This window comes from Argentina silus, assembly GCF_951799395.1.
Source record: "Argentina silus genome assembly, chromosome: 2".
NCBI lineage: Eukaryota > Metazoa > Chordata > Actinopteri > Argentiniformes > Argentinidae > Argentina > Argentina silus.
The window spans coordinates 2,956,640-2,980,808 of NC_139656.1; the positions used below are offsets into that span (position 1 = coordinate 2,956,640).

The 24,169-nt window shown below is 41.1% G+C and overlaps 3 protein-coding genes across 3 annotated transcripts; 1 reads left to right on the forward strand and 2 right to left on the reverse strand.

Moving 5' to 3' along the window:
* Positions 1 to 1,330: 1,330 nt before the first annotated feature.
* On the forward strand, positions 1,331 to 2,269 carry LOC310821841 (olfactory receptor 7C1-like; the record flags this gene model as incomplete). Its single annotated transcript, XM_083694094.1, has 1 exon — positions 1,331 to 2,269. The coding sequence occupies one exon, from the start codon at positions 1,331 to 1,333 to the stop codon at positions 2,267 to 2,269; it is 939 nt and encodes a 312-aa protein (XP_083550220.1).
* Positions 2,270 to 5,202: 2,933 nt separating this feature from the next.
* On the reverse strand, positions 5,203 to 6,892 carry or6at1 (odorant receptor, family 6, subfamily AT, member 1; the record flags this gene model as incomplete). Its single annotated transcript, XM_083694106.1, has 3 exons — positions 5,203 to 5,367; positions 5,938 to 6,600; positions 6,749 to 6,892. 3 exons carry the CDS (start codon positions 6,890 to 6,892, stop codon positions 5,203 to 5,205), a joined length of 972 nt encoding a protein of 323 aa, XP_083550232.1.
* Positions 6,893 to 12,725: 5,833 nt separating this feature from the next.
* On the reverse strand, positions 12,726 to 22,593 carry LOC310821858 (olfactory receptor 5J3-like; the record flags this gene model as incomplete). Its single annotated transcript, XM_083694119.1, has 5 exons — positions 12,726 to 12,992; positions 20,020 to 20,163; positions 20,734 to 21,396; positions 21,545 to 21,720; positions 22,503 to 22,593. The coding sequence occupies 5 exons, from the start codon at positions 22,591 to 22,593 to the stop codon at positions 12,726 to 12,728; spliced, it is 1,341 nt and encodes a 446-aa protein (XP_083550245.1).
* Positions 22,594 to 24,169: the final 1,576 nt, after the last annotated feature.

The window sequence follows — 24,169 nt, forward strand, 5'->3', positions numbered from 1 at the left end:
CAAATGTATCCCGATTTAGACCCTCTATGTGGTCATGGTAAAGAAGAGATCCATATACATATGTTTTGGTCCTGTCCCAAGATTATCCTTTATTGGTTGAATTATTTGAAATGTCTGAAATATTTGATTCATTTATGCCCACTAGTTGCACATGTTGGTTGGCCTCCAACAAATAATATACTCTCTAAAACAAAACTTAATACACTGACATTTGCAAGACTAATTGCTAGGAGACATATTCTGTTGGAATGGAAACAAATGAGTGCACCATGACATCTAATGATTCAAGATAAGATGTTTTTTATACAATTTGAGAAAATAAGATTTGCAATAAATAAGAAAAAACTCGACATGGAGGGGATTTATTACTTTTGTACAGAGGCCAGAACCTTACATGCAGTGCCCTGCGTAAGCAATGGGACAGTAAAGCATTTGTTCTTATTTTAGCTCTATACACTAAACGTTTGGATTTTAAATCAAACAATTACTATTAGGTTAAAGTATAGATTCTCAGCTTTTATTTGATGGTATTTGTGTACAGACACTTGGTATCTTCTCTGCTAGCTGACATAGCAATAGCCCCTAGTTGATTTTCCCCAAAAGACATTTTCCTAGGGAACGAGTACGACAACATCATTGTCATGGCTGTTTACATGTCAAATGACAGACTTGTCATCGGGTTTGGGGTTATAAAAAAAGACAGTGTCAGTAGTCAGAGTGGAGGGGTGGGAGAACACCAATGAATCAAACTGGAACACTGAGCAACCTGTATAAGACTATTATAGTACTTCAACAACTTACATTGAGAACAATCTTTATTTTGTTATCTTGTGTTGATGCTTGGTAATTGTGTGTTTTTGAATGGTAAGATGGTACATTCTAACAAGGGTGTTTGCTCAGTAGGTGCCAAATATTGTATCTGAGTGTAATTATCCTTGTTACTTATTTATTCGATGCTCTCTCTCTCTCTTTATATAATTATTTATTCATTTTTCTATTTTTTATTCATGCAATTTATTTGACAGAGACAGTGCACATCAGTTGACAGTCATCAGTCGTTCAGTTTTCAGATCAATGTAAATGTGCCAGAGTTAGCTACAGACCCAGGTTTTATCAGGTTAAGACAGAATCACAATATGTACAGTGACATGGTTTTCTCTCACTTTACATGTTTTCGTCTATTTCTACTTCTTCTTTTATTTATTTATATTATTTAAATCTTGTTTGGATATGTTTATTGTTACTTTCATATGTCTTTAAAATAAATAATTATTTGCAGTGCTTTTCACTGTCTGCCCTCTCCTCCAGACACTCCAGAGACCACCATTAGATGGAGAACCACACATTCGACCAGCATGTTCTACTCTTGGAGGGGTTAAAGATCACCAATCAGTCTTCCTACGCTGCCTTCATCATCCTCCTCATCATCTACATCTTCACCATGGTGTCTAACATCGGCCTTGTGGTGCTGATCTCCATGGAGAGGAGCCTGCACCAGCCCATGTACCTCCTCTTCTGCAACCTGCCTGTCAATGACATAGTCGGGGCTACAGTGATGTTGCCTCGTCTGCTGAGAGACATTTTAACCACAGCATCTGAGCGATATATAAGTTACACTGAGTGTGTCGCTCAGGCTTTCTTTGCTCATGTTTATGGTACAACATCTCACACCGTTCTCATGATTATGGCCTTTGACAGGTACGTGGCCATCTGCAACCCCCTGCGCTATGCCACCATCATGAACAACAGAAGGGTGGTCACACTAACTGTGTCTGCTTGGGGGGTGGCCGTCGTCTTAGTGGGGATCCTCCTGGGTCTTAGTGTCCGCCTTTCGCGCTGTAAGATGTACATTATGAACCCATACTGTGACAACGCGTCTCTATTCAAGCTCTCCTGTGAGAGCGTGTTGATCAATAACATCTACGGTTTCGGCTTCACTGTGGTTCTGTTTGTCTCATCTATAGGCAGCATCAGTCTGACCTACCTGAAGATCGCCATAGTGTGTCTGAGAAGTAAAAACAGCTCTCTAAACAGCAAAGCCCTAATGACCTGTAGCACCCACCTCCTGGTCTACCTCATTGTGCTGGGCTGTGGCTTCACCCTCATCACCCTGCATCGTTTCCCGGCCTACGCTGATTTTGGCAAGCTGGCCAGCGTGCTGTTCCATGTGGTCCCTACTTCCCTCAACCCCATAATATACGGCTTACAGACTAACGAGATCAAACAGAGGATTGTAAGAATGTTTCCCAAGGCCAAGGTGACCCCATGATGATTGTGTTAAACTGAAAGGAAGATATACAGTGCCCTGCTTATGTAATGAGAGTGAAACATGTTTTCATCTTTTGGCTCTACACTCCAAAAGTTTTGATTTGAAATCAAACAATTACTATAAGGTTAGCATAAGTAGAGATTCTCAGCTTTTATTTGATGGTATTTGTGTACATATTGGTTTCACCATTCAGAAATTACAAAACTTTTCTTGCATTGTTCACATGTTTCATGGTACCCGAAAGTGACAGATTTATCATATGTCCAAATGAAGGACTCCAGTCCTCTAATCCTTTTCATGCAATATCTGCGACCCATTGACCCCACCAGACGCTGGGCGTTTTTTCTGGTGATGCTCTGACAGGCCTGTACTGCAGCCATCTTCAGTTGTTGTTTGTTTTGAGGTATTTTTGCTTAAAATCTTTATCATCCGGAAATGAAATGACTCGGCCAGTCAAGAACTTTCCACTTGAAAAGCTCCCTAGTTTCTATGGTAGTATGTTTGGGTCATTGTCATACTGTATGATGAAGCGCCATCCAATGATTTTTGAGGCATGTGCTTGTACTTGAGCAGGCACAATGTTTCTGTACACTTCAGAATACATTCTGCTGCAGTTACAGTACATCAAGACAAGTTAGCCAGTTCTAGTGGCAGCTATACAAACATTAACACCCCCTCCACCATGTTTCACAGATGAGCTGGTATGCTGTAAATCTTGGGCAGATTCTTTTTTCTCCAAACGTTCCACTTGCAATCACTCTGGTACATTAATCGTGTCTGTCCACAAGACCTTTTTCCAGAACTCTGCAGGCTTTTTAGCAAACTGTAAGTGACCACCCTCTTTGCGGATTACTAGCGGTTTGCACCTTGCCTTGAAGCCTCTGTAGTTCGTCTGGTGACGTATTCTGCGGATGGTAGTTTCGGACAAATTCAGGCCTACCTCCTGGAGAGTGTTCCTGATCAGTGTGACAGTTGTTTGGGGTTTTATCTTAATTCTGGTTAGCATTCTTCGGTCATCCACTGCAGAAGTCTGCCTTGGCCTACCAGCCCGTTTGCAATTGCTGAGGTCACCAGTGATTTTTTTTCTTTTTAATGATGTTCTAAACGGTTGATTTTGGCAAGCCTAAAGTTCTGGCTATGTTTTTGATTTTTTAGCCTAATAAAGGCTGTCATTGACACCGCTTTGGTCCTCATGTTGACAGACACCAATAGCAGACTCTAAAGGCAAACACAAAGCCTAGAATCAATACTAGACATTAACAGCTCTCTTATGCCTGCACAAATTATGTGACGGAACACACATGACTTACCGGATACACCTGTCAAGCCAATTGTCCCATTACTTTTGGGTATCCTGAAATAGGGGGACTATGCATAAAACGTGTTGTAATTTTTAAATGGTGAAACCAATATGTACAAATACCAATCAAATAAACATCTAATTAAATCTGAGAATATCTACTTTAACCTCAACCTAATTGTTTGATTTCAAATCCAAACTTTTGGAGTGTAGAGCAAAAAGAAGAAAATATATTATATGTGTATAACATGATATTATACTATACAATTCTATATGATATGATATGAGCCATATGATTCCATGGAACACAATAAGATAATGTGATATAATATGATTTGATATGATATTGTATGGTATGATGTGAAGGGGAGAGTAGCACAGTATGCATGTGTATTTACAATACTGTTTGCTTAAGTCTTCTTGGCCTCCCACTTGACCCCCCAGAGTTGCTTACTGAGTTGCAAAAGGAGAGGGCAGCTGCACATACTGAATTTACAGCTACTGAAATGACTGTAACCTTGGTGTGAAAAATCATTCATGCTAATAAAAAAGACTGAACAAGGAGATGTGCGTGGTTTTCAAACTGAATTAAACAAAGTTTATTTGTCCATGATAAGGTATTGTGCATTGTGACATGATGTAATTACCAAAATATGTTTCATATGAGTTACTAGCCTAGTAACTAAATGCAGTGTGAGAAAATAATCGTGGTTACAACCCTATTTATAATGAAACGCATGGCAGTTAGCAGTTTGTACTAATGGCTGAACACTAAAATCATTGGGAGCTCAGCTTTACATTATTTTGATGATATTTTCAGTCTTCGTAAATAATACAATATTCACAAAGATTTAACAAAAATTATGAATTATAAAATGATGAAATCACATGTTTATGCACATAAATTAAAATTAAGAGTAAAGCAGTTCATAGAATAGAATAGTGATTAGGGCGAGGCGGCAATTAGTTCTGATCTGGGTACTTAGTCGAAAATCCAGGAACTTCAGTCAAGATTGGGGAAAACATTCGGACACTTCCATAGCAACCATGTCAAAGTAGCCAGAGGTCACGCATTAGCAACACGTGTTTACAAAACACTGTTTTGTATTGTCACAGGATTTTCATTCTCGTATGAATTCTTGCAGTGCCACTACAGTTTTGTTCAAATATGTTCTTAGCAAAACCCAAAACAACATAGCAGGCTCATGATGAAACAGCATTAGTGTCAGGTTTAAGAGAAGGGTGCACATATGTTTGGGGTATTTTTGCTGGTTGTCATTGGCTTGACCCTGCAGCTTTTCCCAAAGTGAGGGGAGTGGTCCTATGGATTCCCATTTGTTATGTATAGCCATCTCGCCCTAAATAATTTCAGGGTGATATTTGCTAGCACTAAGAGGCTTAGAGAGGGTCATTTACATTTGACATAGTACAAAAACACACAAGTAATTATGAGAAAGTGGGGAATATTTAACCATAGCAAGGACAGTTGAGGGTGAGGTCATGAGTGCTATGATTGTCTTGTGGAGTTGAGTGTTTTTGCGGTCAGGACAGCTTATGGCTGGTTGTGTTGCGGTCAGGAGAGTGTGTTGAGTGATTTCGCGGTCAGGACAGCTTATGGCTGGTTGTGTTGCGGTCAGGAGAGTGTGATGAGTGTTTTGCGACCAGTAGGTGAAACAGCTCTGTGTCTGCAGAAGGCCCTCTTGATGGCGTCTCGCAGCTCCTTATTCCTCATACTGTAGATCATCGGGTTCAGGAAAGGGGTCAGAGCTGAGTACAGGACAGACACGATGATACGCACCTACAACATCAACACAACGTTAACACAACATTATTAACCGCAATTCCTCCATATAGACCCGCAAACATACAGTATGCACCAGGCACATGTTTGATAGTATTCCCCAATCCTTTCAATGCATTACAATGAGCCCGTCGTAAATTTATACCTCTACTAGACTTCCTAAGCATGCACAAATTCCCCAGCATTGCCTGAACCATGCCATGTTAAAAAAAACATAACTACAACATGCTGCACTCAACATCAATGCAACACTGACATCTACTGGTTATGAGAGGTTCAAGCTAATTCAAGATTAAAATCATATTTCACCACAGTACAGGAAAGCGGAGCAATGGCATGAACACACATCATAAGGTGAACATTGCTTTCACAGCTCTATGATAGTGCAGCATAGTTGAACAGGGATAGGGTAAGGGGGAGGAAGAGAATAGAGACAAGGGGAAGGGAAGGAAGAGAGAGAGACAGAGAAAGGGGAAAGTTAGGGAAGAGGAGGACAGAGAGAGGGGAAGGGGGGAACAGGAGGACAGAGAGAAGGAAAAGTAAAGGAACAGCAGGATTGCTACACACCTCTGGAGAAAAGTTCCCTACGCGGTAGGAGATGTAGACGAAAGAGGCAGAGCCATAGGAGATGGTCACCACGGTCAGGTGGGCAGCACAGGTGGTAAAGGCCTTCAGCCCCTGAGCAGCCGTCATCCTGGCTACCGAAGCAAAGATGAGAATATAGGAAGTGAGGATGAGCACCCCCGTGACAGACAGCGCCACAACAGCCGTGGTTAGAGCCACGATGGTGTCCGACCTCGTGTCTGCGCACGCCAGCTTCCTCACAGATGGCGGGTCGCACCAGCCGTGCTTCACCACGTTGGGCCCACAGTACGGCCTCTGTGACCCCATGACTATGGAGGGGAGTGTGCAGCAGGTGGCGAAGGTCCAGGCCCCAAGAATGAGGAGCAGGCGGACGGGGCGGGTCATTATAGAGGTGTAACGGAGGGGGTCGCAAATGGCCAAGTAGCGGTCATAGGCCATGACGGTCAGCAAAGCGCGGCCGGTCACAGCCATCTGGATAAAGCAGTACATCTGCAGGAAGCAGCCTTGGACGGAGATGGTATTGAGGTCGGTCAGGAAGCCAGACAGCATGTTGGGAATGGTGACCGTGGTGTAGACTATGTCTGTGAAGGACAGGTTGTGGAGGAAGAAGTACATGGGGGAGCTGAGCTTCGGGTCGGTCCACACCTAGGATGATGAGATGAAATGGGGTTAGACATTGATATCATTGATAGACAAGGAACACATGGAACAGTTCTCTCCCATCTACACTTCCTGGTCTCATTCACAACATATCTCATGAATGTCTAATAGTCCTTCATCTCGATCTCCGTACCAGGAAGATGATCATGCTATTGCCTCCCAGGATAATGATGTAGGCCACAAAGAAGATAACAAACGGAACCATCTTCTTCTCCCCCAGAGTGGCCAGGCCCTGGATAATGAAGAAGGATACAGGCTCAAGCTGAGTACTGTTCATATCACAGGCCTTTCTGTCTGATAGGATCACACCTGGCTGGTACAGACAGAGAGAGAGAGAGAGAATGGAGGGGGGGGGGGGGTAGAGACAGAGAGAGAGATGAAACTTCAAGTTAGAGACATGACACCATACCACATAGGAACACACACATACTTAAAAAGGCATACTTGAGCACCCACCCACAAATTCATACTCTGTACATATGGGTATGGGTATATACATGTATATCACCTGAAATTCAGTGATAAAATTGGTTATACAAATAAAATAAAATAAAATAAAAGCAAGCAGTCTATCATGTTCAAAGATGTTTAAGAAGTTTAGTTAGTAATCTATGTTTCATGTTTCAAGTTGAATTTAGTTTAAAAGTGCATTTAACACAGGGTCACAACACACACACGATACAACAATGGTCAAATATAGAAAACAAATAACATACAAAACAAATAAGGGGATCAGTATATACAATAATTTACAAAACAGAGATAACGGTTTCAGAAGAGAGTGAGATAAAAGAAAATTCAAGTTATGAATAAAACATAACTTTAATATATTCTGTATGCTACGTATTCTGTATGTGCTGCTGTGCATATATGAAATCGACAATCATGCAGTATAATACAAATACATGTAGTCTAACAACAACAAAATAACTCAATGGTTCATTATCTTGAACCATAAGTTTGCAATTAGTTCCAAACATACATTTGTATGACACTATTGAGTAAATTCAGTTCTGCTCTGTCCATACATTCAAACATGTATCTCTACAGACAGACAACTAGATCTGTGATCATTTACAAAGCCAGTCTAACTTCTTGTATGATAGGTGTGTTCTTACCTGAGTGCTGGTCACACTCGGTCCGAGTGAAGAAGGGCAGCACCTTAAATACAACCTTTTTAGAACCATCGAATAGTCTTTCTTTCTCCATAGGATGGTGTGAAACACCAAAGGGATTCCTTACAATACATCTACCTCAATTAAAATAGTTTTGGGATTAATTAAACTCCTGTGACTTTGTGACTCCAAGGCAACAAGTGTTTGCTGTTAAAACTAAACTTAAAAGATAAAAGATTACATCATTAAAAAAGGAAAGTCATTATTTATCTCTAATTGCTGGTGTGTGACTGTATGTTTCTTTCTCATGTGTGTAATTAATCTGGTCACAACAACAAGAGGTTAACTTAAAAAAAAAATAACAATACAAAAAAAAAATCACACACACTGGACTCACACAAATCTTGAATTTATATAAACCAGGAGAAATCAAAGCTTATTTGTATATGCTTTCATCGTTCAATATGATTCATTTGCTCGTTCACTTACTGAACTCTGAACCTTGTCTAACCCACAACTATTCGGCTAACTAAATAACTTAGACTAAAACATCTTGGTTCACTGGGAAAGTCTTCATTAAAATAAGACACAGATAAGCAGCAGAGGTGAGACGTTCAACTGAAATAACAGGTTTACTCTCCCACAGTCATATGCCACAACAAATGATTTATTGGCTGCACTCCATTGCAGGCAGCTGTTAAGCTATCATGTAGGCCCCACCCTAACAGTTGTGTGTGCGACAGAAAAAGGGACTGAGCCATGTACATTTCTGGACATCAGAGAGACAGAGAGAATCATCTAGTGAATCTTAAAACCTGTAGACCTCTAATTAAGTATGGTATAGGCATTATTCTGAAGGGAAGTTTCTGGGAACTGGGAAGCTTTCACCAAAGCACAGTGTGTGTGTGTGTGTGCGTGTGCGTGTGCGTGTGCGTGTGCGTGTGTGTGTGCGCGTGCGTGTGTGTGTATGTGCCTGTGTTGGCCTGTGTGTGTGACTGAGTGCTTGTGTATTTCTTGTTTGTGTGTTTGAGAGAGGTCATGATTGACTGTCTGTCTTGTGCTGTGCCTGTTCTATATTTACTTTTGTGTTTGTCATGTGTCCCTGTCCTTCTCTGTCGTGATGTCTGTCTTGTCTTGTGATTTAAATGTTTTTTGTTGTTTTATTTTTTGCACCACACTTCCCCGTCGTCACTGGCCAGGCCGCCATTTGTTCTTAACTGATCTGACTGGATAAATAAAGGTTAAAAGAGCAAACAACAACATCCTCCCTAATAATAATATAACCCCCCGTAATGGCAGTGTCGGACATAGCTGTTGTGTTTCTGCATGTGCACACGATTCGAAGTGGCAGCCACCAGAGCCAGGAAGGTGAAAATCACTGATTCCACTCCCCCAGAACACCCCTGGCAGTAACAACATGTTTATATGCAAACCAAGTGTCGGGTAGTGACACTCCATTTTAGAAACCGCTTCTTCTGGACCAAAAAATATAAAATATTTCTTTCAAGGGATCTCATTCCCAGATCGCTGCCGATTAAACATAGTCATTATAAACATTAGGAAGCTTTTAGAAAGCTTGAATGTTACATACTGGACCTTTAAATAATAAAAAAGAGGAGGTTGCTGTGACAGCTAATGGGTTTTTAATTAGGAGGTAAAGAGTGAGTGTTTATGTTCAAACTACCCTATTAGTCTCTACTTCAGAGACCGCTCAGGAACCCCTGAGGCCATCAGCTCTCGTAATGAGCAATTACATCAAACATATACAAAACACACACACATACTAAACACACACACACACACAGGTTATGATGGGCTATAATAAGTTATTGTGAGTGATGAGCTGGTGTGGGCTCTGAGGGGCAAAGAGAAGCTCACTCACAAGACTCATTAGGGCAAATGTCTCAGACCTGGTCCAAATGTTGTGGGCCAGCCCTGGCTGAGAGTTGGCAATTTGGCGGCCAGCTCTGGTATGAGGAATGTTTGTGTAGCTACTGGGTGATCTTTGGTCTGAGTATGGTTGGGACCTGGGCCACATCCACATGCTGGCCAAGGTCTGGCCTTTTCTTGGCAAAAATAAAGCTTGGGAATGACAGCCAGAGCCCACCTCTGGCCCGGGGAACAAAGTTGTACCTGGGCAACATTCGGATGCCGGTAGAAAACAAATGTGGGCCACATCTGGGCCTTAATTTCTCTGCTGACTGGGAATGACCGTACCCAGTCAGCAGAAAAATTACGGCCCGGATCTGGCCCACGTCTGTATTTCTCCAGGCATCCGGATGTGGCCCGAAGTACAACTTTGTTCCCCGGGCCAGAAGTGGGCCGGCTAATCTTTGCCATGAAAAGGCCAGACCTTTGCCGGAATGTGCATATGGTCCAGGTACCACTTTGTTGGGCCAGAAGTGAATTGACTTGGCCGTCATACCTGAACCGGATCTTTGCCATGAAACGCCAGACCTTGGCCGGTATGTGGCCCAGTTATCACTTGATAAATGGTCCAGATATGGGCCAGGTCTGGTTGCTTAAGGCTTAGATGTGGTAACCATATATGGCCCATTTCTGGGTCATAATTCCAAGTGGTAACTGGGCCACAAGATTTGGCATTTTCATGGTGAGCATTTGGCTTAGGTTGGCAACCAGAGCCAGTCCACTTCTGGCACAGGGAACAAAGTTCAATATTCATCAATGTTGTGGCCCAGGTTTGTCCTATTTGTGGCAATGGCCTGGCTTAGTAATGGAAATTAGACCTGGCCCACTTCTGGACCATCATTCTAAGTGGTTACTGGGCCACATCCACATGCCAAGATGTTGCCTTTTCATGGTGATGATTGGGTTTATGGGGCAAATCCACCAGATTTTGGAAGGGGATATATCGCCTCCATTCATTTTCTTTGGAAGGCATAAGAGCTGATGTGCAGTGCATGACGGGATCGTGGGCAAGCGAAATAGGCTGGGCGGCACGATGAAAACTGTTGAATCTGGCTGAATATTATTTAAATTAGGGCAAACTTTTTCAGAGCGATGACCAATCAAGTGAGGGCTTCAGTCTAGTCTGACCGGTATCCATTTGAGAAATATTTGTACTTATATTTGTACTTACAAATGACAATTGATATAGAATATGATCCGATATTTGCGCGCCTGCCTCATATACCCCTTTTTGATATTTTATTTGTAGTACATAGGGTAGGCTATTTATTTTAAATACACTATTATTATGCATTAAATAAATTAAATCAACAATGTATTTACATGTTATAAAGACATGCAAACTTTGATTGCACAGCGCATACCTACAAAACTCGATCACGGCTTTTCACGCCCCGCTGGTGGAACGAGCTTCCCACTGCTGTCAGGACTGCAGAGTCATTACCTATCTTCCGCCGTAGATTGAAGACCCATCTCTTCAGGCTACATCTTAACTGTCCCTCCTAAAGACCTCTTCATCCCCACTACCCCCTGTACAGTTTCTCTACTGTAAATAAATTAATAAAAAAATAAATTCAATTTATTTGAATTCCTTCTTCTAGGATTGTGACTGCCAACAGCCCCTGGTCCTAGTATGGATTACGTTTTCTTATGATGACTGATGGATAGATGATTCACTTACTTAGACAAATGTATTTGTTGTAAGTCGCTTTGGATAAAGGCGTCTGCTAAATGCCAAAAATGTAAAATAGTTAACTGAGAACATATACTCTCATTTGCAGCAACCACCTGAATGAGCCAATTGAAATCTGGGGTTGACTAGATGGCCATGATCGTATGAGGGCCAGATGGGCCTTTAGCCAGGGCTCCAATGTTAACACACCTGCTGTTATGATAAATGCAATGGGATCTTTAAGATCAACAGGGAGTCAGAACCTTGGGTTCACGTCTCATCTGAGAGATGGCACTGTTTTTGCAGGATAATGTTATAAGAATGATAATGTTATATCAGTGGGATTAGGGCACCCTACTCGCCTTTTAACACCATTTTCAACAACCTGGTCTGACATTTAGGATCGATTTGGCCCAAAGCCGTGCTTAACTTCAGAAATAATTGTCAAGGCAGCACTTAAATAAATAAAAATTTGGGTCTGTCAGAAAGCACTTTACAAAAATAAATAATGCTCCATAGAATGAAAATAATATAAATTGAAGAGTAAAATATCAAACTAACTTTGATCAGGTTCCTCAGTCTTCCACTAGATTCCTGGGTGCTCTCCCACCCCTCCATTCTGACTGCACAAACAGGAACACTGTCTTTTATCTACAACCCCTAACGTGACGACAAGTCATGTACATCCTCTGTAACATTTGAGTCATGACAGTGATGTCAGTGGTCCTTGAGGAAATATAGATTTGGGAAAAACAACTTTAGGCAAACAGGCTAACTAGCGGGCTGTCACTAATTTGGGCTACCGTACAGTTTTCAAGAGATTCAGTAAAATTGTATTCCTAACATCTAGGCATGTCATATCTTCCTGAGCAGTTTTGTTCCTCTCTATTTGCTCAGTTTGTAATGACAACCTGATCCACATACTGTGTAATTGATTCCTATGCAAATCAGAGACCCTATAAAATCAAAGATATTAATCCCAAAATTACATGAACTATTATCATTGCATTAAGATAGACTTAGTTCAACTTATTGAGTGATTTGTTGATATTTTTGCATTTTAGCTATTTCTGACACATTGTGAGAGAGATCCTGTTTATTCATTACCAATAACAATATATTTTACTCTCACAGACAGAAGTCATATAGCTCGCTGCTCTGCTTCATCTACTGCTGCTCTGGCTGTGTAATACATACATTGTTAGAGACCTCTCAACTGGACACAGGTGTCACCTTTATTTTTATACTAGGATTAAACATGTAGCATTGTGAACCAACAATCTATTTTCTTTAGGCTTATTTTTATTTGGCAGATATTCTCAGAAAAGCCCTGGGCCAAGCTGGATAACACATTTTAAACATTTCATTTTTAATTCCCCAAACTTCAACCATCATCATACAGTCACTTTATTGTTCTGAAACATGTGGAAGATCCTCTGTCTGATCTCTTTGGACTGCAGGCCATAGATGACAGGATTGAGTGCAGGTGGAACCACGTAAAACATCATGGATGCCAGTTTCCTTTGGTCAGACCACTGAGGAAAGCGGTGCAGGATGACGAAGGCGAAGCCTGACACCAGCATGATGACATACACGGCTAGGTGTGTGGTGCAGGTCTGCAGGGCTCTGTTGTTCAACACCCTGTTCTTACTCCTCAAACACACCATAGTGATTTTCAATCGAGGATATTATCCTGCAAAAACAGTGTCGTCTTAACATCAGGTATGTTAACATTGGTGCCCTGGCTAAATGTCCCATCTGGCCCTCATACTCTCAAGGCCATCTAGTCAACCCCAGATTTCAATTGGCTCATTCATCCCCTACCCTCTTCCATAGGTGGTTGCTGCAAATGAGAGTATGTTCTCAGTCAACCATGAATTCCAGTATTGAGTTTTCAAAAGTTATTAAGTATTTGCTAAATAATTTCATAGTATTTGCAATCATGCAAAAGGATGTTCTACCTTTTTAATTTTCTCTTGACAGATGTATTGTTTAGGCACAATCTGGGATGTACGAATATGTTCAAGGGTCATTCATTAGACATCAACATTTGTTTAAAAATATTGTGTGGATGTCATGGACTGTCTGTTCTTACATCTAGAGTGTGTATATGAATTCCCCCAAAACAACTGGCGGGGTGCAGTTTTGTTGAAAACCAGCATTAGCATTGTGACTGCCAATAGCCCCTGGCCCTACCATAGATTACTTTTTCTTATGATGACTGATGGATAGATGATTCACTTACTTAAACAAATGTATTTGTTGTAAGTCGCTTTGGATAAAGGCGTCATAAAGGCTAAATGCCGTAAATGTAAATGTAAGTGTAAATAAGTCAAGTCAATGATGCGCTTTTTCAGATCCATGCTGAGCTCCTTAGACTTTCCCATTGTAGCGTTTTTGGCTGAGTGTAATGAGTGTATCAAACGAGCCCTATTTAAATGGGCTGAAATACGTCACCAGCTGTAGTCAATCATAATCACTCATAAGACGCTAAGAGGCCATGCCACGAAGCAAATTTGATTGACACAACTTTCTACATCACCAAAATTGATAATTCAAGGTGCTGTATGTATATTTTTGACACAGCAGATTTTGTCACATTTTCAGAAGACCCATCATAAATTCATAAAAGAACCAAACTTTTTTGTGACAAAGAAGTATGTGCTCCAATCAATCCATCACAGAAAAATAAGAGTTGTAGAAATGATTGGAAACTCAAGACTGCCATGACATACATGTTCTTTACAAGTGTATGTAAACTTCTGACCACAACTGTATCTGCTGCAGTAGCATCATCATGAGGTAGTCCACCTCTGCAATCACAACGTGTATTTTAAACAGTCACCTACTGTAGGTATTTTCCGACCAACTGGTCCCACTTCTGCATTCAATTTTTTTATTCACATTTTATTCACAGACAAAATCTCTACCCCAGATATTTACCAAGACACTATTTCCTTATTCTAAAGAAGGATATGGGGCTGTATAGAGGCTGCCCTACCTTCTATAATTATCACAGATCAGACAGATTTAATTCATTTTTTTCATTTGAGACGCCTGTTGAATGTTATTTATATTGTTTTTGTATTGTATTTAGTTTTATATTTATCTGCATGGTATTACCGTACACAACTGTGATCGATCGATTTGTTTATGTCGGTGTTTCATTTACCTACAGATATAAGGATCTTCTGAAGGCAAACTTTACAAAGTTACTGTGACACAACAAGACAGACTTTTAATGTTGGTCACTATTACCTTTCTCACTGTCTGGGCACATACTGTCTGAGCACATACTGTTAAAATGTATATGTTACCAAGGTTCATTCATTTATGTCCCAGTATTTTTTACCCAAGTCCCTTTTCAACAAATTATCAACTCCTTTATGTGGAATAAGAATACTCCAATGTAAAGTCTTCCTTCAGAGGTCTATATCGGGATACATTTCTGAGGCTATCACAAATGTATCCCGATTTAGGCCCTCTATGTGGTCATGGTAAAGAAGAGACCCATATACATATGTTTTGGTCCTGTCCCAAGATTATCCTTTATTGGTTGAATTATTTGAAATGTCTGAAATATTTGATTCATTTATGCCCACTAGTTGCACATGTTGGTCGGCCTCCAACAAATAATATACTCTCTAAAACAAAACTTAATACACTGACATTTGCAAGACTAATTGCTAGGAGACATATTCTGTTGGAATGGAAACAAATGAGTGCACCATGACATCTAATGATTCAAGATAAGATGTTTTTTATACAATTTGAGAAAATAAGATTTGCAATAAATAAGAAAAAACTCGACATGGAGGGGATTTATTACTTTTGTACAGAGGCCAGAACCTTACATGCAGTGCCCTGCGTAAGCAATGGGACAGTAAAGCATTTGTTCTTATTTTAGCTCTATACACTAAACGTTTGGATTTTAAATCAAACAATTACTATTAGGTTAAAGTATAGATTCTCAGCTTTTATTTGATGGTATTTGTGTACAGACACTTGGTATCTTCTCTGCTAGCTGACATAGCAATAGCCCCTAGTTGATTTTCCCCAAAAGACATTTTCCTAGGGAACGAGTACGACAACATCATTGTCATGGCTGTTTACATGTCAAATGACAGACTTGTCATCGGGTTTGGGGTTATAAAAAAAGACAGTGTCAGTAGTCAGAGTGGAGGGGTGGGAGAACACCAATGAATCAAACTGGAACACTGAGCAACCTGTATAAGACTATTATAGTACTTCAACAACTTACATTGAGAACAATCTTTATTTTGTTATCTTGTGTTGATGCTTGGTAATTGTGTGTTTTTGAATGGTAAGATGGTACATTCTAACAAGGGTGTTTGCTCAGTAGGTGCCAAATATTGTATCTGAGTGTAATTATCCTTGTTACTTATTTATTCGATGCTCTCTCTCTCTCTTTATATAATTATTTATTCATTTTTCTATTTTTTATTCATGCAATTTATTTGACAGAGACAGTGCACATCAGTTGACAGTCATCAGTCGTTCAGTTTTCAGATCAATGTAAATGTGCCAGAGTTAGCTACAGACCCAGGTTTTATCAGGTTAAGACAGAATCACAATATGTACAGTGACATGGTTTTCTCTCACTTTACATGTTTTCGTCTATTTCTACTTCTTCTTTTATTTATTTATATTATTTAAATCTTGTTTGGATATGTTTATTGTTACTTTCATATGTCTTTAAAATAAATAATTATTTGCAGTGCTTTTCACTGTCTGCCCTCTCCTCCAGACACTCCAGAGACCACCATTAGATGGAGAACCACACATTCGACCAGCATGTTCTACTCTTGGAGGGGTTAAAGATCACCAATCAGTCTTCCTACGCTGCCTTCATCATCCTCCTCATCATCTACATCTTCACCATGGTGTCTAACATCGGCCTTGTGGTGCTGATCTCCATGGAGAGGAGCCTGCACCAGCCCATGTACCTCCTCTTCTGCAACCTGCCTGTCAATGACATAGTCGGGGCTACAGTGATGTTGCCTCGTCTGCTGAGAGACATTTTAACCACAGCATCTGAGCGATATATAAGTTACACTGAGTGTGTCGCTCAGGCTTTCTTTGCTCATGTTTATGGTACAACATCTCACACCGTTCTCATGATTATGGCCTTTGACAGGTACGTGGCCATCTGCAACCCCCTGCGCTATGCCACCATCATGAACAACAGAAGGGTGGTCACACTAACTGTGTCTGCTTGGGGGGTGGCCGTCGTCTTAGTGGGGATCCTCCTGGGTCTTAGTGTCCGCCTTTCGCGCTGTAAGATGTACATTATGAACCCATACTGTGACAACGCGTCTCTATTCAAGCTCTCCTGTGAGAGCGTGTTGATCAATAACATCTACGGTTTCGGCTTCACTGTGGTTCTGTTTGTCTCATCTATAGGCAGCATCAGTCTGACCTACCTGAAGATCGCCATAGTGTGTCTGAGAAGTAAAAACAGCTCTCTAAACAGCAAAGCCCTAATGACCTGTAGCACCCACCTCCTGGTCTACCTCATTGTGCTGGGCTGTGGCTTCACCCTCATCACCCTGCATCGTTTCCCGGCCTACGCTGATTTTGGCAAGCTGGCCAGCGTGCTGTTCCATGTGGTCCCTACTTCCCTCAACCCCATAATATACGGCTTACAGACTAACGAGATCAAACAGAGGATTGTAAGAATGTTTCCCAAGGCCAAGGTGACCCCATGATGATTGTGTTAAACTGAAAGGAAGATATACAGTGCCCTGCTTATGTAATGAGAGTGAAACATGTTTTCATCTTTTGGCTCTACACTCCAAAAGTTTTGATTTGAAATCAAACAATTACTATAAGGTTAGCATAAGTAGAGATTCTCAGCTTTTATTTGATGGTATTTGTGTACATATTGGTTTCACCATTCAGAAATTACAAAACTTTTCTTGCATTGTTCACATGTTTCATGGTACCCGAAAGTGACAGATTTATCATATGTCCAAATGAAGGACTCCAGTCCTCTAATCCTTTTCATGCAATATCTGCGACCCATTGACCCCACCAGACGCTGGGCGTTTTTTCTGGTGATGCTCTGACAGGCCTGTACTGCAGCCATCTTCAGTTGTTGTTTGTTTTGAGGTATTTTTGCTTAAAATCTTTATCATCCGGAAATGAAATGACTCGGCCAGTCAAGAACTTTCCACTTGAAAAGCTCCCTAGTTTCTATGGTAGTATGTTTGGGTCATTGTCATACTGTATGATGAAGCGCCATCCAATGATTTTTGAGGCATGTGCTTGTACTTGAGCAGGCACAATGTTTCTGTACACTTCAGAATACATTCTGCTGCAGTTACAGTACATCAAGACAAGTTAGCCAGTTCTAGTGGCAGCTATACAAACATTAACACCCCCTCCACCATGTTTCACAGATGAGCTGGTATGCTGTAAATCTTGGGCAGATTCTTTTTTCTCCAAACGTTCCACTTGCAATCACTCTGGTACATTAATCGTGTCTGTCCACAAGACCTTTTTCCAGAACTCTGCAGGCTTTTTAGCAAACTGTAAGTGACCGCCCTCTTTGCGGATTACTAGCGGTTTGCACCTTGCCTTGAAGCCTCTGTAGTTCGTCTGGTGACGTATTCTGCGGATGGTAGTTTCGGACAAATTCAGGCCTACCTCCTGGAGAGTGTTCCTGATCAGTGTGACAGTTGTTTGGGGTTTTATCTTAATTCTGGTTAGCATTCTTCGGTCATCCACTGCAGAAGTCTGCCTTGGCCTACCAGCCCGTTTGCAATTGCTGAGGTCACCAGTGATTTTTTTTCTTTTTAATGATGTTCTAAACGGTTGATTTTGGCAAGCCTAAGGTTCTGGCTATGTTTTTGATTTTTTAGCCTAATAAAGGCTGTCATTGACACCGCTTTGGTCCTCATGTTGACAGACACCAATAGCAGACTCTAAAGGCAAACACAAAGCCTAGAATCAATACTAGACATTAACAGCTCTCTTATGCCTGCACAAATTATGTGACGGAACACACCTGACTTACCGGATACACCTGTCAAGCCAATTGTCCCATTACTTTTGGGTATCCTGAAATAGGGGGACTATGCATAAAACGTGTTGTAATTTTTAAATGGTGAAACCAATATGTACAAATACCAATCAAATAAACATCTAATTAAATCTGAGAATATCTACTTTAACCTCAACCTAATTGTTTGATTTCAAATCCAAACTTTTGGAGTGTAGAGCAAAAAGAAGAAAATATATTATATGTGTATAACATGATATTATACTATACAATTCTATATGATATGATATGAGCCATATGATTCCATGGAACACAATAAGATAATGTGATATAATATGATTTGATATGATATTGTATGGTATGATGTGAAGGGGAGAGCAGCACAGTATGCATGTGTATTTACAATACTGTTTGCTTAAGTCTTCTTGGCCTCCCACTTGACCCCCCAGAGTTGCTTACTGAGTTGCAAAAGGAGAGGGCAGCTGCACATACTGAATTTACAGCTACTGAAATGACTGTAACCTTGGTGTGAAAAATCATTCATGCTAATAAAAAAGACTGAACAAGGAGATGTGTGTGGTTTTCAAACTGAATTAAACAAAGTTTATTTGTCCATGATAAGGTATTGTGCATTGTGACATGATGTAATTACCAAAATATGTTTCATATGAGTTACTAGCCTAGTAACTAAATGCAGTGTGAGAAAATAATCGTGGTCACAACCCTATTTATAATGAAACGCATGGCAGTTAGCAGTTTGTACTAATGGCTGAACACTAAAATCATTGGGAGCTCAGCTTTACATTATTTTGATGATATTTTCAGTCTTCGTAAATAATACAATATTCACAAAGATTTAACAAAAATTATGAATTATAAAATGATGAAATCACATGTTTATGCACATAAATTAAAATTAAGAGTAAAGCAGTTCATAGAATAGAATAGTGATTAGGGCGAGGCGGCAATTAGTTCTGATCTGGGTACTTAGTCGAAAATCCAGGAACTTCAGTCAAGATTGGGGAAAACATTCGGACACTTCCATAGCAACCATGTCAAAGTAGCCAGAGGTCACGCATTAGCAACACGTGTTTACAAAACACTGTTTTGTATTGTCACAGGATTTTCATTCTCGTATGAATTCTTGCAGTGCCACTACAGTTTTGTTCAAATATGTTCTTAGCAAAACCCAAAACAACATAGCAGGCTCATGATGAAACAGCATTAGTGTCAGGTTTAAGAGAAGGGTGCACATATGTTTGGGGTATTTTTGCTGGTTGTCATTGGCTTGACCCTGCAGCTTTTCCCAAAGTGAGGGGAGTGGTCCTATGGATTCCCATTTGTTATGTATAGCCATCTCACCCTAAATAATAGAATTTCAGGGTGATATTTTCTAGCACTAAGAGGCTTAGAGAGGGTCATTTACATTTGACATAGTACAAAAACACACAAGTAATTATGAGAAAGTGGGGAATATTTAACCATAGCAAGGACAGTTGAGGGTGAGGTCATGAGTGCTATGATTGTCTTGTGGAGTTGAGTGTTTTTGCGGTCAGGACAGCTTATGGCTGGTTGTGTTGCGGTCAGGAGAGTGTGTTGAGTGATTTCGCGGTCAGGACAGCTTATGGCTGGTTGTGTTGCGGTCAGGAGAGTGTGATGAGTGTTTTGCGACCAGTAGGTGAAACAGCTCTGTGTCTGCAGAAGGCCCTCTTGATGGCGTCTCGCAGCTCCTTATTCCTCATACTGTAGATCATCGGGTTCAGGAAAGGGGTCAGAGCTGAGTACAGGACAGACACGATGATACGCACCTACAACATCAACACAACGTTAACACAACATTATTAACCGCAATTCCTCCATATAGACCCGCGAACATACAGTATGCACCAGGCACATGTTTGATAGTATTCCCCAATCCTTTCAATGCATTACAATGAGCCCGTCGTAAATTTATACCTCTACTAGACTTCCTAAGCATGCACAAATTCCCCAGCATTGCCTGAACCATGCCATGTTAAAAAAAACATAACTACAACATGCTGCACTCAACATCAATGCAACACTGACATCTACTGGTTATGAGAGGTTCAAGCTAATTCAAGATTAAAATCATATTTCACCACAGTACAGGAAAGCGGAGCAATGGCATGAACACACATCATAAGGTGAACATTGCTTTCACAGCTCTATGATAGTGCAGCATAGTTGAACAGGGATAGGGTAAGGGGGAGGAAGAGAATAGAGACAAGGGGAAGGGAAGGAAGAGAGAGAGACAGAGAAAGGGGAAAGTTAGGGAAGAGGAGGACAGAGAGAGGGGAAGGGGGGAACAGGAGAACAGAGAGAGGGAAAAGTAAAGGAACAGCAGGATTGCTACACACCTCTGGAGAAAAGTTCCCTACGCGGTAGGAGATGTAGACGAAAGAGGCGGAGCCATAGGAGATGGTCACCACGGTCAGGTGGGCAGCACAGGTGGTAAAGGCCTTCAGCCCCTGAGCAGCCGTCATCCTGGCTACCGAAGCAAAGATGAGAATATAGGAAGTGAGGATGAGCACCCCCGTGACAAGCAGCGCCACAACAGCCGTGGTTAGAGCCACGATGGTGTCCGACCTCGTGTCTGCGCACGCCAGCTTCCTCACAGATGGCGGGTCGCACCAGCCGTGCTTCACCACGTTGGGCCCACAGTACGGCCTCTGTGACCCCATGACTATGGAGGGGAGTGTGCAGCAGGCGGCGAAGGTCCAGGCCCCAAGAATGAGGATCAGCCGGACGGGGCGGGTCATTATAGAGGTGTAACGGAGGGGGTCGCAAATGGCCAAGTAGCGGTCATAGGCCATGACGGTCAGCAAAGCGCGGCCGGTCACAGCCATCTGGATAAAGCAGTACATCTGCAGGAAGCAGCCTTGGACGGAGATGGTATTGAGGTCGGTCAGGAAGCCAGACAGCATGTTGGGAATGGTGACCGTGGTGTAGACTATGTCTGTGAAGGACAGGTTGTGGAGGAAGAAGTACATGGGGGAGCTGAGCTTCGGGTCGGTCCACACCTAGGATGATGAGATGAAATGGGGTTAGACATTGATATCATTGATAGACAAGGAACACATGGAACAGTTCTCTCCCATCTACACTTCCTGGTCTCATTCACAACATATCTCATGAATGTCTAATAGTCCTTCATCTCGATCTCCGTACCAGGAAGATGATCATGCTATTGCCTCCCAGGATAATGATGTAGGCCACAAAGAAGATAACAAACGGAACCATCTTCTTCTCCCCCAGAGTGGCCAGGCCCTGGATAATGAAGAAGGATACAGGCTCAAGCTGAGTACTGTTCATATCACAGGCCTTTCTGTCTGATAGGATCACACCTGGCTGGTACAGACAGAGAGAGAGAGAGAGAATGGAGGGGGGGGGGGGGGAGACAGAGAGAGAGATGAAACTTCAAGTTAGAGACATGACACCATACCACATAGGAACACACACATACTTAAAAAGGCATACTTGAGCACCCACCCACAAATTCATACTCTGTACATGTATATCACCTGAAATTCAGTGATAAAATTGGTTATACAAATAAAATAAAATAAAAGCAAGCAGTCTATCATGTTCAAAGATGTTTAAGAAGTTTAGTTAGTAATCTATGTTTCATGTTTCAAGTTGAATTTAGTTTAAAAGTGCATTTAACACAGGGTCACAACACACACACGATACAACAATGGTCAAATATAGAAAACAAATAACATACAAAACAAATAAGGGGATCAGTTTATACAATAATTTACAAAACAGAGATAACGGTTTCAGAAGAGAGTGAGATAAAAGAAAATTCAAGTTATGAATAAAACATAACTTTAATATATTCTGTATGCTACGTATTCTGTATGTGCTGCTGTGCATATATGAAATCGACAATCATGCAGTATAATACAAATACATGTAGTCTAACAACAACAAAATAACTCAATGGTTCATTATCTTGAACCATAAGTTTGCAATTAGTTCCAAACATACATTTGTATGACACTATTGAGTAAATTCAGTTCTGCTCTGTCCATACATTCAAACATGTATCTCTACAGACAGACAACTAGATCTGTGATCATTTACAAAGCCAGTCTAACTTCTTGTATGATAGGTGTGTTCTTACCTGAGTGCTGGTCACACTCGGTCTGAGTGAAGAAGGGCAGCACCTTAAATACAACCTTTTTAGAACCATCGAATAGTCTTTCTTTCTCCATCGGATGGTGTGAAACACCAAAGGGATTCCTTACAATACATCTACCTCAATTAAAATAGTTTTGGGATTAATTAAACTCCTGTGACTTTGTGACTCCAAGGCAACAAGTGTTTGCAGTTAAAACTAAACTTAAAAGATAAAAGATTACATCATTAAAAAAGGAAAGTCATTATTTATCTCTAATTGCTGGTGTGTGACTGTATGTTTCCTTCTCGTGTGTGTAATTAATCTGGTCACAACAACAAGAGGTTAACTTAAAAAAAAAAAAAAAATTCAAAAAAAAAATCACACACACTGGACTCACACAAATCTTGAATTTATATAAACCAGGAGAAATCAAAGCTTATTTGTACATGCTTTCATCGTTCAATATGATTCATTTGCTCGTTCACTTACTGAACTCTGAACCTTGTCTAACCCACAACTATTCGGCTAACTAAATAACTTAGACTAAAACATCTTGGTTCACTGGGAAAGTCTTCATTAAAATAAGACACAGATAAGCAGCAGAGGTGAGACGTTCAACTGAAATAACAGGTTTACTCTCCCACAGTCATATGCCACAACAAATGATTTCTTGGCTGCACTCCATTGCAGGCAGCTGTTAAGCTATCATGTAGGCCCCACCCTAACAGTTGTGTGTGCGATGCATACAGAAAAAGGGACTGAGCCATGTACATTTCTGGACATGAGAGAGACAGAGAGAATCATCTAGTGAATCTTAAAACCTGTAGACCTCTAATTAAGTATGGTATAGGCATTATTCTGAAGGGAAGTTTCTGGGAACTGGGAAGCTTTCACCAAAGCACAGTGTGTGTGTGTGTGTGCGTGTGCGTGTGCGTGTGCGTGTGCGTGTGCGTGTGCGTGTGCGTGTGCGCGCGCGCGTGCGTGTGCGTGTGTGTATGTGCCTGTGTTGGCCTGTGTGTGTGACTGAGTGCTTGTGTGTTTCTTGTTTGTGTGTTTGAGAGAGGTCATGATTGACTGTCTGTCTTGTGCTGTGCCTGTTTTATATTTACTTTTGTGTTTGTCATGTGTCCCTGTCCTTCTCTGTCGTGATGTCTGTCTTGTCTTGTGATTTAAATGTTTTTTGTTGTTTTATTTATTGCACCACACTTCCCCGTCGTCAATGGCCAGGCCGCCATTTGTTCTTAACTGATCTGACTGGATAAATAAAGGTTAAAAGAGCAAACAACAACATCCTCCCTAATAATAATATAACCCCCCGTAATGGCAGTGTCGGACATAGCTGTTGTGTTTCTGCATGTGCACACGATTCGAAGTGGCAGCCACCAGAGCCAGGAAGGTGAAAATCACTGATTCCACTCCCCCAGAACACCCCTGGCAGTAACAACATGTTTATATGCAAACCAAGTGTCGGGTAGTGACACTCCATTTTAGAAACCGCTTCTTCTGGACCAAAAAATATAAAATATTTCTTTCAAGGGATCTCATTCCCAGATCGCTGCCGATTAAACATAGTCATTACAAACATTAGGAAGCTTTTAGAAAGCTTGAATGTTACATACTGGACCTTTAAATAATAAAAAAGAGGAGGTTGCTGTGACAGCTAATGGGTT